General features: G+C 48.9%; 1 protein-coding gene across 1 annotated transcript in view; it reads right to left on the bottom strand.

The window, feature by feature from the left end:
* Positions 1 to 3,463: 3,463 nt before the first annotated feature.
* The window catches only part of LOC113801252 (protein sax-3), a 12,842-nt gene continuing 1,305 nt past the window's right edge, over positions 3,464 to 15,000 (bottom strand). Inside the window, exons 2-4 of the mRNA XM_070124490.1 lie at positions 6,883 to 7,461; positions 5,249 to 6,778; positions 3,464 to 5,124 (exon numbers count right to left, since the gene is read on the bottom strand). Of these exons, the coding sequence (XP_069980591.1) occupies positions 4,046 to 5,124; positions 5,249 to 6,778; positions 6,883 to 7,461 (3,188 nt within the window). The 3' untranslated portion in view covers positions 3,464 to 4,045. The remainder of the gene's footprint in view (positions 5,125 to 5,248; positions 6,779 to 6,882; positions 7,462 to 15,000) is intronic.

Genomic DNA, 15,000 nt, shown 5'->3' with positions numbered 1-15,000 from the left:
TGTGCATACACGCGTGTCTGCGAGTGCGTATGTATGTGCGTTCTTTATTCTTTAATAACTAATTGAATTAAGTTGATATCAGAACTGTTACTTGTGAAGGATTGAGTCTACGTGTGTTATCAGGAGCGTTAAGCAACATGTTTCTTGACTCCCTTTCATTTCCTTTCACTTCCCACCAATCATCTCTCGGTTTCCTCTCCCTCGTTGTTCCTTCAGGCCATGGTGAGGAAAGAAAGAAAGAGGGGAGGAGGAAACAGAAGAAGAAAAAGGAGGAGGAGGAGGAGGATCAGGAGGAGGAGCAGGAGGAGGATCAGGAGGAGGAGGAGGGGATGGAGGAGCAGGAGGTGGAGAAGGGGGGCGGAGGAGCAGGAGGAGGAGGGGGAGAAGAAGAAGAAGAAGAGGCAAAATGAAAATGCAAGAGAAAGAGGAAAAGGTAGTAGAGGAAGAAGAAGAAAAGGGAGAAGGAGAAAGAGGAGGAAGAACATGAGAAGGAGGCGAGGAAGTGGGAAGAGGAGTAAGATGAGGAAGAATAAATGGCGGAAGAAGAGCAAGAGGAAAATTAAGACGACAACGATGGCGATGATAACAACAATAACGAACGCGATAGAGAAAAGAGATAGACAGAAAGGGAAAAAAAGAAGAGGAATGAAATCGAGAAGATTATTTGAAAAAAAAGCAAAAGGAAAACACCATTAAGAATTAAGAATTAGAAAAAAAAACACGGGAGGGAAACAAGCCCGTCCGTAATTACATGAACAGCGAGAACATGAACAAGATTCGTTCACAAGGAAGAACAAAGGAAGCGGTCACGACGGGGTGGGGGAGAGGGATGGGGAAGGGGGGGGTAGTAAATGACCAAGACATGGTATTCGTTTACACTGATGTTTACTTGTATAGGATTGGGGATTGGGGAATTGTAATGATTATGATAGTAGTGATGATGATAATGATAATTATGATAGTAATAATAATAATAACAATAATAATAATAACAATAACAACAACAACAACAACAATATAACAATGATAATCAATAATAATAATAATAATGATAGTAATAATAATAACAATAATGATAATGATCATAATAATAATAATTATAACAACAATAATAATAATAATGATAATAATAATAATAATAATAATAATAATAATAATAATAATGATGATGATGATGATAATACTGATAACAACTGCAACAACAACAGCAATAATAGATATAATGATAATAATAACAAAGATAATCACATTAATAATTACAATAATAACAAAGACAATCACATCAATAAAAATAACACATCATCACTGCTTAATCGGCACACAAAAACAAAGAAAAAATAAGTCCCTCCCACTTCCTATGACGTATAATTAAACGTCATAAACACGTCATAAACAGCTCGACCATGACCACGTCCTGATATGCAAAGCGTCTTGACGGCGTCATAAAATACGGGTAGGCCTATGTGCTTCCTTGTCCATAGGCCTATCCTTGTGGGAGAGTTCATGTGTCCTGTTCGAAAGGTCATGAATATGCAAAGATGAATATGTAAAAAAAAAAATCAAATTGGGATAAGATGGTTGGTATTCTTTCGTTATCATTCATATATTTTTTTTTATTGAAATGCTGTTCATTATTTTTTTCATCTCTATATTTGGTTTATTATTTTGGGAAGTGGGAGAGAACCAAAGAAACGACGAAGAAAGAAGGAATTAAACAAAGAATGAGAGACTATGAAGGCTAATCGAAAAAAGAGAGAAAATGCGAAGGAAATGAGTAAGGGGGAAGTGTAGAGGAAAGAAAAAAATATGAAAATGCATACGAAAGAAGAAATTATACAAATTGCGTAATATACAATGACAGTCTTCTGGCAACACTGGAAGGATGTCATGATTGTGGGTAAATTGCTCATGTGTGTGCATGTGTAAGAGGCACAGACATGAGGGATAGACAGACATATATACATACATATATATATATATATATATATATATATATATATATATATATATATATATATATATATATATATATAGAGAGAGAGAGAGAGAGAGAGAGAGAGACAGAGAGAGAGAGAGAGAGAGAGAGAGAGAGAGAGAGAGAGAGAGAAAGAGAGAGAACGAGAGAGAGAGAGAGAGGGAGGGAGAGAGACAGACAGACAGACAGACAGACAGACAAAGAAAGAGAGAGAGAGGGGGGGGGGCAAGAGAAAGAAAAATCATGCATTATTTATGATGAAAAGCTATGTATAACTATATTTACAGTTATATGTAAATTATATCCTCATCTATTTCAGTTACTTATAAAAGGGTTATCATTCTTTCTTTTTAATAATGGTCATCACGCATAGATTGTTCCTAATTTCCTAATCAAAATACTATAAATTGATTTCGGTGAATAACGGGACGTACAAAACAACATATAACAGTGACAATCTCTTGCCTCTTTGTACATTGAGATTAGAGAAGTGAGTAATGAAAAGAATGGAAGGGGAAACGAAACAAGATATTGAAGAGAGACTAAAGACAATTATTAGACATCATTTCCTTCGAATGGCGGATATCCAGTTGACATTTTTCAATCAATCTTCCTCAGTTGGCCTTCCGGTTATCTCGTCTTCTCCGTTTTCTGTTCGTTTATTTCCCATTTTCTTCCGGTTTCTCCTTTCTTTGTTTTATCTCTTGCAGTGTGTCTTTCCTAGTTTGTTTTGTTTCCAGCGAAATGTGTAAGATGAGTTTTAATAAACAAGGTGGTTTGAAGAGTATGATGAAGTTTAATGTGCAGTTTTCGTGATGAGGAAAATGACGTCGCGAGTATGACCTGACCTGACCTTTCATTTACCCGAACTGAATACCCATTTCCTGTCCGTTCTTCTCTAACAACCTGCCCACTTGTGCCGCACTTGCCTTTTCGTTCACAAATTAAGCCATTGGCAATTTTGGGGTATACTATACACCATGAAGGCAGAGTTAAAAGTATGTTTTTATTATTTCAGATAACGATGGTGTATGTATGGCTCTTAAGATGTCAAAATGATACAGTCAGACTCAAACTGTGTTGTAACATTACGCATCTTTTTCTGTTATCATCATGATCCTGACAATGTTTAGTTTGTAGCCATAATAATGTGATTGTTTATATCAAATTACCAATGCTCATAGATCATGAAGGTCCATATCATTCAGAGAGGAACTTGGCTTTTGATATTATATTTCATACTGATTTATTGCAGATGAAGTTGCAATGGCCAAATCATTTCATGTTTTAATGATAGCAGTCATCATTAATTCACGAGATGTGAAATATCACTGGATGGGATGTAGGTAATGTTTGTTATATGCCATTACTGTAAACAACGAGAGAACTTTGCATATTTAATTTTCATACATCAATTCTATTGTATTCATTTAAATATAATATTCAATCAAAAATACCATTTGAATGTGATGGGAAAACTAACACAAATTTGTTTCAGTGACATATTTTATTTATAAAAATAAATATATATTTTTCTGTACATATATACAACAAATGACTCATAAATAACAAAACGCTTCGCCGGTTGCACTGTCCACAGGCAACCGAATGCTAAGTTTGGCACAAATATAAGGACAAAATAACCATCTAGTCCGCGTACAGGTGTGACAGCTCTAGGAAGCAGAGTGATAAGAAGCGAAATTCTATCGACTCGAGATTGATCACTTTCTCCTGTTCTTCTTCAGGGACTAAAACCTTCTACAGAGGCCGTAGGAGGCTGTCACCGTCGTTCTTTCGTATCAGTCATATATCTTTGTAACTATGGTAGACTTGGGTCACTATCCGACGCAGCTGGAGGCTTCAAGAGGCATTAAGTTCTAATTTTTGGTATAGGAAAGCGCAGCCGTTTCTCTTTCATATATAGGCTGAGGTTGGTGATGTGGTCTGGTGAAGGCACATGTTCCCATCGCCCGCTGACTTGCGCCACAGCGACACATCACGCTATAGCAAGATTATACATACACGCACTCGCACACACACCGGCCCTGCCCCGATACACCCTTCCAGTGACTAATGGGTGTTGGTGTTGGGCAGATCGAGCGGTCTCGACGGAGGGTAATCCGCTCGCACTTGACGGCATCCTCGTGACTGCAAGGTGTTGAAGGTGAGGAACCCCCCGCGGCAGTCTGCAGGAGCTACTTGAGCATACAGGTCGTAGGTATGCTCGGATGTGGCGTCGCAGGGTCTCTCGTACTGCTCCGACCCGCCCATATTGTCGTACTGAGAGGAGGCTGCTGCGTAGACCATGTGCAGACCAGGCAGGTCGCGCCCTCCTGCAGAGACGGACATGTCGTGAGGGGGAGGGCACGCGGGTGGGGGAGGGAGAATGGCGGCCCAGTTCACCTGCACGCCCGAGTCCTCGCTACGGTGCCTCCAGGTCGGCCCGTGTGCTAGGCGCGGAGTGCCAGGAGCCAGCAGAGCCGTCGTGGCGTAGGGCTCGGCCGTCTCGTTGGCTCTCTGTATCCTTGGCTCTGCGTACTCGTTGACGAGCTGTTCGGGCCGCAGGAGCCGCGTCGAGGATAAGCTGGATTCCTTGTCACTATCTGAAGGTCGCCACAGCTTCTGCTCGCCATACATGTTGACGGAGTGGTGGGTGGGGTAGAGGGACGGGTCCTGATACAGTGCGGGCGCGTGGGGCTGGGCCGGGGGCGTCGTCTTCCCGCGCAGACGTCTGACGTAGACCAGAGTGGCAGCAGACAAGAGCAGCACCACAGGGATCAGCAGGTACACCAGCCACGCAGGCTCTGGCGGGGCATATATGACGGAGCCATCGTCCTTGCGATTCTGGTGGCTGGTCTGGGCACCTGAGGGCCCGACGTCCATCAGCACGGGGGCGGTGAAGGGGCCCGGGCCAGCCTCCGTGAGGGCAGCAACACGAACGGTGTACAGACGCCCTGTCATTAGACCATCGGCCTCCAGCCACGGGTGGGTCACGGTCTCGGTGGTGTGGGTTCCGTTGTGGCTGAGGGTGACCTGGTAGCCCACCACCTCCCCGCGGGCTTCCTCGAGGTTGAGGGTTGACCACTTGATGAGGACGGTTCCTTCCTCGCGAAGCGTCACTCGGACGTCGGAAGGAGCCACCAAGGGTACTGGGAAGGAGAAAACAATGAAATTAACGATCCATACGACAAGTGTTACGCCTTTCTACAGTTTTTTTTTTTCTGGTGTGTCTATCTATGCGTGTGTGTAAATATATGAGGAAAGTGAACTTACCATCTTGTGGAGTCCGCAGCGACATGGAGTTGGATGGCGTCCCCTCGACGCTGTGCCAGAAGGGGACGAGGAAAAAGGTGTAGTGGGAGTTGGCCTTCAGTTCGTGCAGGAGGTGGGAGGACGACGACGTGCCGAGCACGGTGGCCACCTGCACGGCGCCCGAGTCGCTGACGGCGTAGACGAGCACGCCCTCGACGGCCTCGTCCGCCAGCGCGAGGAACTCCCAGCCGAGAAGGACGCTGTCGGGGGCGGTGACTGTGGCGTCGGTGAGCGTGACGGCGGGGCGCGAGAGGCGGCGGCGGACGTGACGGACCTCGTCCTCCGTGAGACTCGGGTCGCGGGGAGAGCGGGTCGTGACCGGGTCGGACCAGGGACTTGGGAACGACGCCCCTCGCGAGTCGACGGCACGGACTAGGAAGGTGTAAGTGTGGCCAGGCGTCAGCCCGCCCACCACGCACGACTCCTGCGAGATGAGGGCGTCCGCCACACGCCACTCCTCCCAGCCCTGGCGCCAGAACTCCACCGTGTACGTCTGGTCGGACCCTCCGCCCATCTGGGAGTTGGGCAGCCAGCTCAGGTGCACAGCGGTCTGGTTGACGGCCATGAGGCGCGGCTTGGACGGCGGCGCCGGCAGCAGGAACGGCCCCGCGTCCTGGGCGCCGTCCTCCACCCGCAGGACCGCCGCCTGCTCCACGCTGCCGGTGTCCGCGCTGATGTGGCAGCTGTAGATGCCGGCGTCGTCGGCCCGGACGTCCTTCAGGATGAGGGCGCCGTTGGCCGGGAGGGACACTCGGCCGCCGTTGCCACCCTCGCTGAGCTCTCGGGCGGGGAGGTGGGCGGCTGGGCGGTACTTCCAGGAGATGGAGGGCGAGGCGGCCTCACTCACGGCCTCGCAGGGGAAGGTAGCAGCGCCCCCGGGGGACACCGTGAGGTCCTGGGGTCCTACGCCGATCACAGGAGGGGGATACGCCGCCACGACCACCACCTCCGAACGGGCGCTGACGCCGCCGCCGCTGCTGACGCCCCAGCAGTAGTAGGCTCCGCTGTCGTGCGTGCTGACGTCGCCGAGCAGGAGAGTCTGGCCCTGGTCGGCGACGGAGGCGTGGCCGCTGCTCTGGCCGGCGGCGAGCAGAGCTGTCCTGTCCTGGGTGGGAAGGCGCCACAGCAGGAGGGGCTTGGGGTCGCCCTCGACCTTGCACGAGAGCCTGGCGCTCTGGCCAGCCACCACCTGGACGTCCTGCGGCCGCTGAGCGAACTCGGGGGCGTCGATCACGGTGAGAGTGGCCCGGGCCGCGGCGATCCCCGCCTCGCTCTCCACCTCGCACACATACACGCCGGAGTCAGCAGCCGCCACGTGGTCCAGCACCAGCCGTTGGTCCTCGATCATAGCGCGGCCGAGCGGCATCTTGCCGTCGAGACGCCGCCAGGTGACCGTGGGCGTGGGCGAGCCTCGGGCGCGGCACGCCAGCTCCACCACCACGCCCGACGCGACGGTCACGTTCGCCGGACGCTCCTCGAACCAGGGCGGCGCTGCGGGGGAGAGAGCTCCGTTAGGGCTGAGGACGAAGGCTTTAGGGACAAGTGGATATGCTCACAGGTATTCAACGTATCTCAGGGAACGGGAAGGCACTTACTCATGATGGTGAGCTTGGTGGGCGTGGACTCCCGGGCGCCCGCGGCGTTGCGGGCGCGACACACGTAGGAGGCCGAGTCCTCCTCGACGGCCTGACTGATGACGAGATCGCCCGCCTGAGACACGGAGATCCGACTGGAGTTGGTGACCTCATGGGAGTCCCTGAGCCAGGTGACCTCGGGGGGCGGAGAGCCCTTGGGCGGGCGGCACGGCAGCACGACAGATTCCCCGACGCGCGCCCTCACCACGGGGTCGGCCTGGCTCTGGAAGTCGTAGGCGAGCGTGGCCACGGTGAGGGTGGCGTTGTGGGAGCGCGTGGCGCCGTGGCTGTTGGAGGCCACGCACCAGTAGGTGCCGGCGTCGCTGTCCCTCTTGGAGGTGGCCACGCGCAGGAAGAAGAGCGAGCCCGACGGCAGCAGGACGCGGTGGGAGCGTGGGTCCTCCTCCGCCGTCGTCACCTTCTCGCCGTCGCGGTACCAGCGGATGCGGGTGGCTCCGGAGGCGGCGCAGTTGAGGGTGGCGGGGTCGTTGCGCCGCGCCACCACGCTGCTCGGGTGCTCCTTGATCACCGGTGGGCTTCCTGAAGGTAAACAACGAAAAGAGCATTAAATAAGGGATATCCCTCATCGGAATATAGAAGCTACTGTCCAGTCCCATCCAAAATGAGTTTTATCGTCCGTTAAGCACTCGTAATGTGCGTGAACATTTAGTTCCCAAACCATGCGCGGTTGCAATCAGAACGTCTACTTTACTAGCAAACAGAAATGAACGTGGCAAATAATATCATAATTATAGGGTCAAATGCGCACTATGTCCCAACAATAAATTGTTTTTTCGGCTTTATTTGGTTTGAACACGACTTCACCTCCATTCGCGTATACGAGTGCTGAGTCTTAATTTACAGATGTAGTGTTTAACACTTCGTATATCACCCATTCCTGTTATATATTACCACGCATTGTCTATTTTCCATTACAGTTCGCTTTTGTTCACAGTGGTTCGTGTAAAGAAGAGAAGAGAAGAAAGGCCACAAGAGAAGTGAAGCGAAAGAAGAGAAGAGAAGAAAAGAGTCGAAAATAGAACAGAAGAGAAGAACAAACGATAATAGAAGACACTCATACCGATAACTAAACTGACACTTGATCAGAAAGTAATGAAAAAATAATCAAATAGAGAAAGAGAGCTGCCACATAGAACAGATAAAGCGATTCAAATAACCCCGGTGATAAAAAAACACCACAATACATTCCCTAAGTGGGCGCCATAATACCTTCAATATACAATCAGATAAGCATAGGCCTAAGAACCGACACAGCACGCACTGTACCGATACGACCATATCTAAAACTCTTTATCAGCAGCGCTACACTTATGAAGGACACTTATCCGCCTTTATTTGACAGGTAAGTGGTAAAAGGATAAGTGGTACAGGCAGGTTATAAATGTGCTCAATATATATACATAAGTGTAGATAGAGGAACTCCCAACTTATAGGTAAATGAATAGAGATAAATCAATAAACACACATGCAAACGCACAAACAGTGGCAGTAGTGGTGGTGGTGATAGTGATGGTGATAGTAATAGTGGTGGTGATGATGATGGTATTGATATTGATATTGATATTGATATTGATGATATTATTGATGATGATGATGATATTGATGATGATCATAATGATGACAGTATGAATGATACTAACAATTATCATGATAATGATAAAACAAAAAAGAGGTAGTAATATTGATAAGGTGGCCAAATAAATTAGATTAATAATATTTCAACGTAGATCGCTTGCATTCAAGGTTAAGTAATTGGAAACTGGTTCTTTTAACAGCGTTTTATTGTGCTTTAAACTTAATGCTTTTAAAAGTTTTAATGATATAACTTTCCTGCTTCTTCTGGAGTAAACGAACTTTTTTTTCTTTTTTCTTTTTTTTTTATTTTGCATTAATTTTGGATCTCTTCTGGATTATGAGACGATTACTGCGGCCTGGCATGAGTCCTCGACTTTCATATTAATTCTAAAGCACATTGTGTAAATAAAGTATGGTGTAGCAAGTAATTAAACTAAGGAAAATGGTGAGGGAGGGAGGGGAGAGGGAGGGGAGGGGGGAGTGGAAGGGCTAGAGGTAGGTGGAGGGGCGAAAGGGAGAGGGAGGAGGAGGAGTGTGGGGGGGTGGGTTAGGAAGGAAAATGGAAAAGGGATAAGGAGAAAAGAAGAACGGGAGAGGGAGGGATGGAAAAACGGAGAAAGGAGAGAGAGGGGGAGGGACAGACAGACATTCAGACAAAGGGGTGGGGGACGGGCCAAACACTACAGTTCCCATGCTAGAACCCACCGACACTAAAAGAGGGATACAGCTGTTCTGTGAGGACTCCTTAAAAGAAACGGAAAATATCACCAACATTTTTTTTTTTTTTTTTTTTATTGTGAACCCTCTTTCCTAATTACGCTATGTCGACGTTGATTAACTTAGGCTAATCACCGCGGTTGGTCCTCATGTTGCACAGTAATTGCGTTAGATAATCCACGGATAAAAACATAATTAGCTAAGATGATGAGAGATGGGCTCAGCACCCCCATCCCCCCCCCTCTCTCTCTCTTCTCTTCCCCGCCCCACCCCACCCCCACCCCTATCCATCCGCAACCGCCTTCCTTCAAAGGGGAAAGAGTAAGTTAATTGTACTGTAAATATTCTAATTGTGCTCATCAATAGCCCGGTTACAGCATAAACCGACCAGTCTTTCTCTTGGTCTGCAACCACCTGCGTCTGTACCAGTCTCGATGCGACCACGGACACGCCAGGTAGCAATCCGCTGTATAATTTAGTTTTACCTTTCACGTCATTAGGGCTGAATATTTCATCGTTCGACACCGTAGGCCTATCTGAGGTGTCGTCTCGCGCATTAGCGTGGTTGACGAAGCGAAACTATCGATGTAGTGCGGTAACATCATTACATGCTTGGATTTGCGTCAGCGGATCGACACGGCGAGTTTTATCCATCTGTAATATATTCCCAAGCTCTGATATCCTGTCAAAGGAGCGACAAAAGAAGACTTTTTATCGGATTTTAAAGTCGCCGATAGCAAAAGATGGAGTCCTTCACCCACGCAACAAGCGGCGAGGTTGAACTGCCTGGCAACACAAGAACAATCGATAGCGTTATTTACCCCTTGTTTGCCGCCTTGCTCGTTACGACATGCGTGCTATAAATAGAAAATTAAGTTCACAACATTCAGAAAATTGGTACCAACTTCTGCTCAATGGCCGGGATACAAAGGCAAGCCTGCATCGTGGATAGGGAAGTTAAAAATTGAAGAGTGAAACAGACGGGGAGGTACGATAGACAGGGTCGGGAAAAAGCGCGGGACTTTTTGACAGGGGGACGGAGTGGAGGACGAGGGAATATGGAAAGAGAGATTGATGGAAGGGTGCGTGGTTTAAAGGGGAAAAGGGGAGAGAGGCAGCGGAGAGAAAAAGGTGGTCGGGGGAGAGGGGAAGGGAGAAAGGGGAACGAGAAGATTTCACCATCTCTTCGCAGAACAGAGTACCTCCGACAGCTTGCCGCCTCGACAGACATCCATCAGCAACTATTGGTTTTGCGGAGTATTCTGGTCGACCATTCCATTCCTCGCACGTCATGGCCACATATCAGCGTATTTACGGCTTGCCACACTATATTTTGGCTTTAGATTGCATACTTTGGGTGAAATATTAATTCCTCCGGTGTTAAACAACCGGCGCGTTCCGTGCAGTGGCCGCTTGCAATAACAGGGTGGGTGGGCCACTTCAGGAATTTTCAGTGAAAATCCATATTGCACGCCCCTTTCCCTTCGCTTGCACGCCGCCTCGTGCTGGGGAAGTCCGAAGGGTACGGCGGGGTCGAGGCTTTTGTGGCTCTGGCTCCTGGCGCCTCTGATTCCTGGAGGTTGTTGGCTGCATGGATATCTGCCTTTCCCAGACCTGTGTACGTGTGTGCGTGCGTGCGTGCGTGCGTGCGTGCGTGTGTGTGTGTGTGTGTGTGTGTGTGTGTGTGTGTGTGTGTGTGTGTGTGTGTGTGTGTGTGTGAGTGAGTGCGTGCGTGCGTGCGTGCGTGCGTGCGTGTGTGAGTGAGTGAGTGAGTGAGTGTGAGTGTGAGTGTGAGTGTGTGTGTGTGTGTGTGTGTGTGTGTGTGTGTGTGTGTGTGTGTGTGTGTGTGTGTGTGTGTGTGTGTGTGTGAGTGAGTGAGTGAGTGAGTGAGTGAGTGAGTGAGTGAGTGAGTGAGTGAGTGTGTGTGTGAATGCGTGCGTGCATGCGTGCGTGCGTGCGTGTATGTGATGTGCTGTTCTGTTCTGTGTTGTGCGTTGCGTTGTGCTATGAAAATTTCTGATCTCTCCAAGAAAGTGAATATAAAGTACGACTTGGTGCGCAATTGCAGACTTAAACCACTCGCTGTAAAATCCACAATATAGAGCCTATTAAACTGCCGTCAAGAGATTGTCTTACGCCATAAATACCAAAAGGTGACCAACGCCTGATGAAGCCGTCCCAGGTATTCCCAAGGAGCGACAATTTCGCCAAGAATTCGGCCCGCGCAAGAAATCCCAGCCTGGCAAATGACAGGGTCGCCCCTCTCGCAATCACAAACATCAGCCCACATAAATCCCAACTCAAGCATCGCCTCTTTGTTGTTTCAGCGCAGGTTGTACTTAGTGCTCCTTGGGCTGATCTCCACTTGATACCATCGCCGTAGTTATTGGCGAGCGAAGCCCAGAGAGACCACGTAATAACAGGTACAGCGAGGGCGGACGGTAAGGCTATCCGGCCAAGCAAAAATCTATGTATTGATCACTATTGGGATTTCGTCGATAGGTGAGGGTGTACGTGGAAAATGGCTTCATTTTCCCACTATCAGGCACCTGGCTCGTGGACCGCCCCCTCCTTCCCGATATGGATACTTCCGACTGTTTTCGAATATGACCCTTACGTTACACAGTGAGAAAAAATCGTTACCGAGTGTCTCCCCGTTCCATGGGTAGATTTTAAGACCCCCAAAGCAAATAACAGTATCCGCAGAACCTTCTCCAGAACTACCCACCACCTCAGCCACTTGGACATCCGGTCTGGCGCACATACGCACCTCCGACACGAATAAAAGGAGACCCTTTTGTTCCGTGTGTGAGGCGCGTGTATCGCCGCCCCCGCTGCTCCTCGGGCGATCCCAGGTAGAAGCATACGAGCACCTGGTCGATCCCACGCCTAATGGCCCCGCCGACACCACCACGGGGACTGGATCTTGATGGGTCACGCCGTAGTTAAACAAATGGCTGGACGACCTTAATGCATGGGAACCTCGTGAGTGTCCGGCGCCTAGCGAAGCCCGGACGCGAAAGGAAACTACCCCGACGCAACTTTAAACGCACACACGCACGCGCGCCTCCTCCTTACCTGCACAGACGTTCGCAAAGAAAAAAAAAGGAGAGAAAAAAAAGGCCAATAATCCTCTCTGGCACGGATGGTTCACCTAAAGGAATAAAACATTCACACACAGGAATGCGCACGGCTGGAACAACGGATGCCATCATTCAAGGCACTGACTCGCCCAATCAATGACATGACTGTAGTGCCTGCAGCTCCTCGCCTCCCCTGCCCGCCTCCCTCCCCACCCCACATCCCCCGTCCCCTCTCTCGATCACCCCTATATCCTCCTCTCCTCCCCAACCCCCTCCTCCTGCCCCTCCCCAACACCCATGACCGCCATGAACTGGGTCGATCCGAAGATAAAGGTAGATAAGGGAAATTCCGACCTCCTTGCACAACGGAGGGAAGAGCAAATCAAAATGACTGTTTAAGAGGCAGTCGAACACCTGCTGCCTAGACACAATACTCAAGAGGCAAGAAAGGAGAGGAGAATGGAGAAAGGAGGGGGGAGGGGAGGTAGGAATGAAGGCAGGAGAAGGGGGCGAGGAAGGCGGAGGGAGAGGAAGGGAAGTTGGGGACAGAGGAGGAGGGGGAGAACTAGGGAAAAAGGAGGGTATGAGTAAAGCGGAGGGGAAACTGAGGAAATATATTGGAGGAAAGTAGGGATGGGGAGGAGAGGGAACTGGGGGATGATGGGGAAAGCGAGGAAAGGGGAAGAGCCGTTATTGCCCGGGTAGAGAGGTTAAAAGGGAAGGAAATGTCGCCGGTTTCGCCCCAAAGATCTTAAGGTGGAAATTGGAGTCCCGAATTGCCGAGGCGCTCGAGGGTGACCAGACGGACACTGAACCAAATGCTGTTATTAATGTGGGAAGGGAGAAGCCGAGAGGAAAGGAGGAAAGGGTGTGAAAGGAAATGGGATAAGGGGATGACGGGGAAGTAATGAAAGGGAAAGAGAGCGGAAGGGAGAGAGAGATCGAAACACAGAGAGGAGAGAGAGAGAGAGAGGAACCAGGAAGAGAAGATCAAAGAAAACAAAACGAAAAAAAATGAAAAAAACACATCCAAAGAGAGACAGAGAAAAACAAAACCAACAAAACACAAAAAAAAACACCCACCCACCCCTAAAAATATGAAAAAGGGTTACAAGAAAGTACAAAAATGAAGATAAGGTCCTGCCCAAGACACGTCCGGCGGTGGATCAAGGAGCAAATCACAAGTATCGGAGCAACGCGTGATTTAACATAGGAAGAAGGGACTCGGGTTACCATCGCCGTGTTATCTAAGACCAATGGAAAGGAAGAAGGGAAGGGGGGGAGGTTGGGAAGAGACGGGGAGAGGGAGGGTGGGAAGGGGGAAAGGGAAGGAGGGAGGGAGGGTGGGAAGGGGGGAAGGGAAGGAGGGAGGGAGGGTGGGAAGAGAAGGAAAGGGGGGAGAGAGGGAAGAGAAGGAAAGGGGGGAGGGAGGGAGGGAAGAAGTGAAGGAGAGAGGGGGAAGGAAGGAGGGAGGGGAGAGAAAGAAAAGGGGGAAGGGAGAGAGGGAGGGAAGGGAAAGAAAGGAGGGAGGGAGGCAAGAGAAGGGAAGGGGGGGGAGGGGAGAGAAGGGAAAGGAGAGGGAGGGAGGGAAGTGAAGGGAAGGTGGAGAGAGGGAGGGAAGGGAGAGAAACAAAAGGGGGAAGGAGGGATGGAATATAAGGGAAGGGGAGTGAGGGAGGGAGGGAAGGGAGAGAACATGAGGAAGAAATAATTGAAAAATTATGAGGTGAAAGACAACCCATCCTGTTCCTATTTCGATAAGTAGGTTAATGACTGAAGTATTGGTGAAGATAACAGCGAATAAAAAAATAAGAAATTCGACCAAACATTTAAATCGTGAAATCTAATTCAATCATCTGAACTCCCTATATCGCCTTTAATCCTTAAAGATATCATTAACCCTAATCAAAATACCAAAAACATGACACTGATTACATCTTAACTTGATACAGTCTTCCTTTCAACATAACCCTACACGTCCCGCTTATGTGTAGCAAACTACCTGCGTCAACGACCCGAGGAATCGATATCACGACCCGGGAATATGTCCTGGAAACCCAACGACCCGAGAGGAACCGATACACGTTATATTCCGGCGAGAGACAAACCTGTTTAATGAAATTCAGACTTCGACATTGCCAACTGCAGGTCCTGTTGCAACGGACGTGCCCCCCTCCCCCTCCCCTCCCCTCCCCTCCTTGCCCCTTCCGCCCACCAAGAGGTTATCTCAGGATGCTGCGACCTACAAGCCCCCAGGCACTCGACGGGCGTCCGGTTATCAGCCCTCGGACTGGCTACCTGTCCTGGCCGCCGATAAGGACTCTGCGCTTCTGAAGGGACCGGGACGCCGTCGGATTGAAGCTGCGTGAGGCCGGGACAAATCTCGGAATCAAGAGTTGTTTTGTTTTTTTTACTTTCGTCTCATTATTTATCCTTTCTTTCTCTCCGTCTTTTATTTCATTTATTTATCTATTTTTTATTTGTTTGTTGATTTATTTATCTATCTATTTCTCCCTAGATTTCGTTCATTCTTTCTTTCAACCGGACGTTTAATAAATATCAAAACTGCAGTCGGTTGAAAGTTAATAACATCTTTTAAAATAAACTACTTACGCTTTGTAATCCATCCCCAAATGGTGGAGTGAAATCCGCGTAGATTTACAACGGAGAAACCCCACTTCGG

The sequence above is a fragment of the Penaeus vannamei genome, chromosome 8, assembly GCF_042767895.1.
Source record: "Penaeus vannamei isolate JL-2024 chromosome 8, ASM4276789v1, whole genome shotgun sequence".
Lineage (NCBI taxonomy): Eukaryota > Metazoa > Arthropoda > Malacostraca > Decapoda > Penaeidae > Penaeus > Penaeus vannamei.
This window is presented reverse-complemented; position numbering and strand designations above follow the sequence as displayed.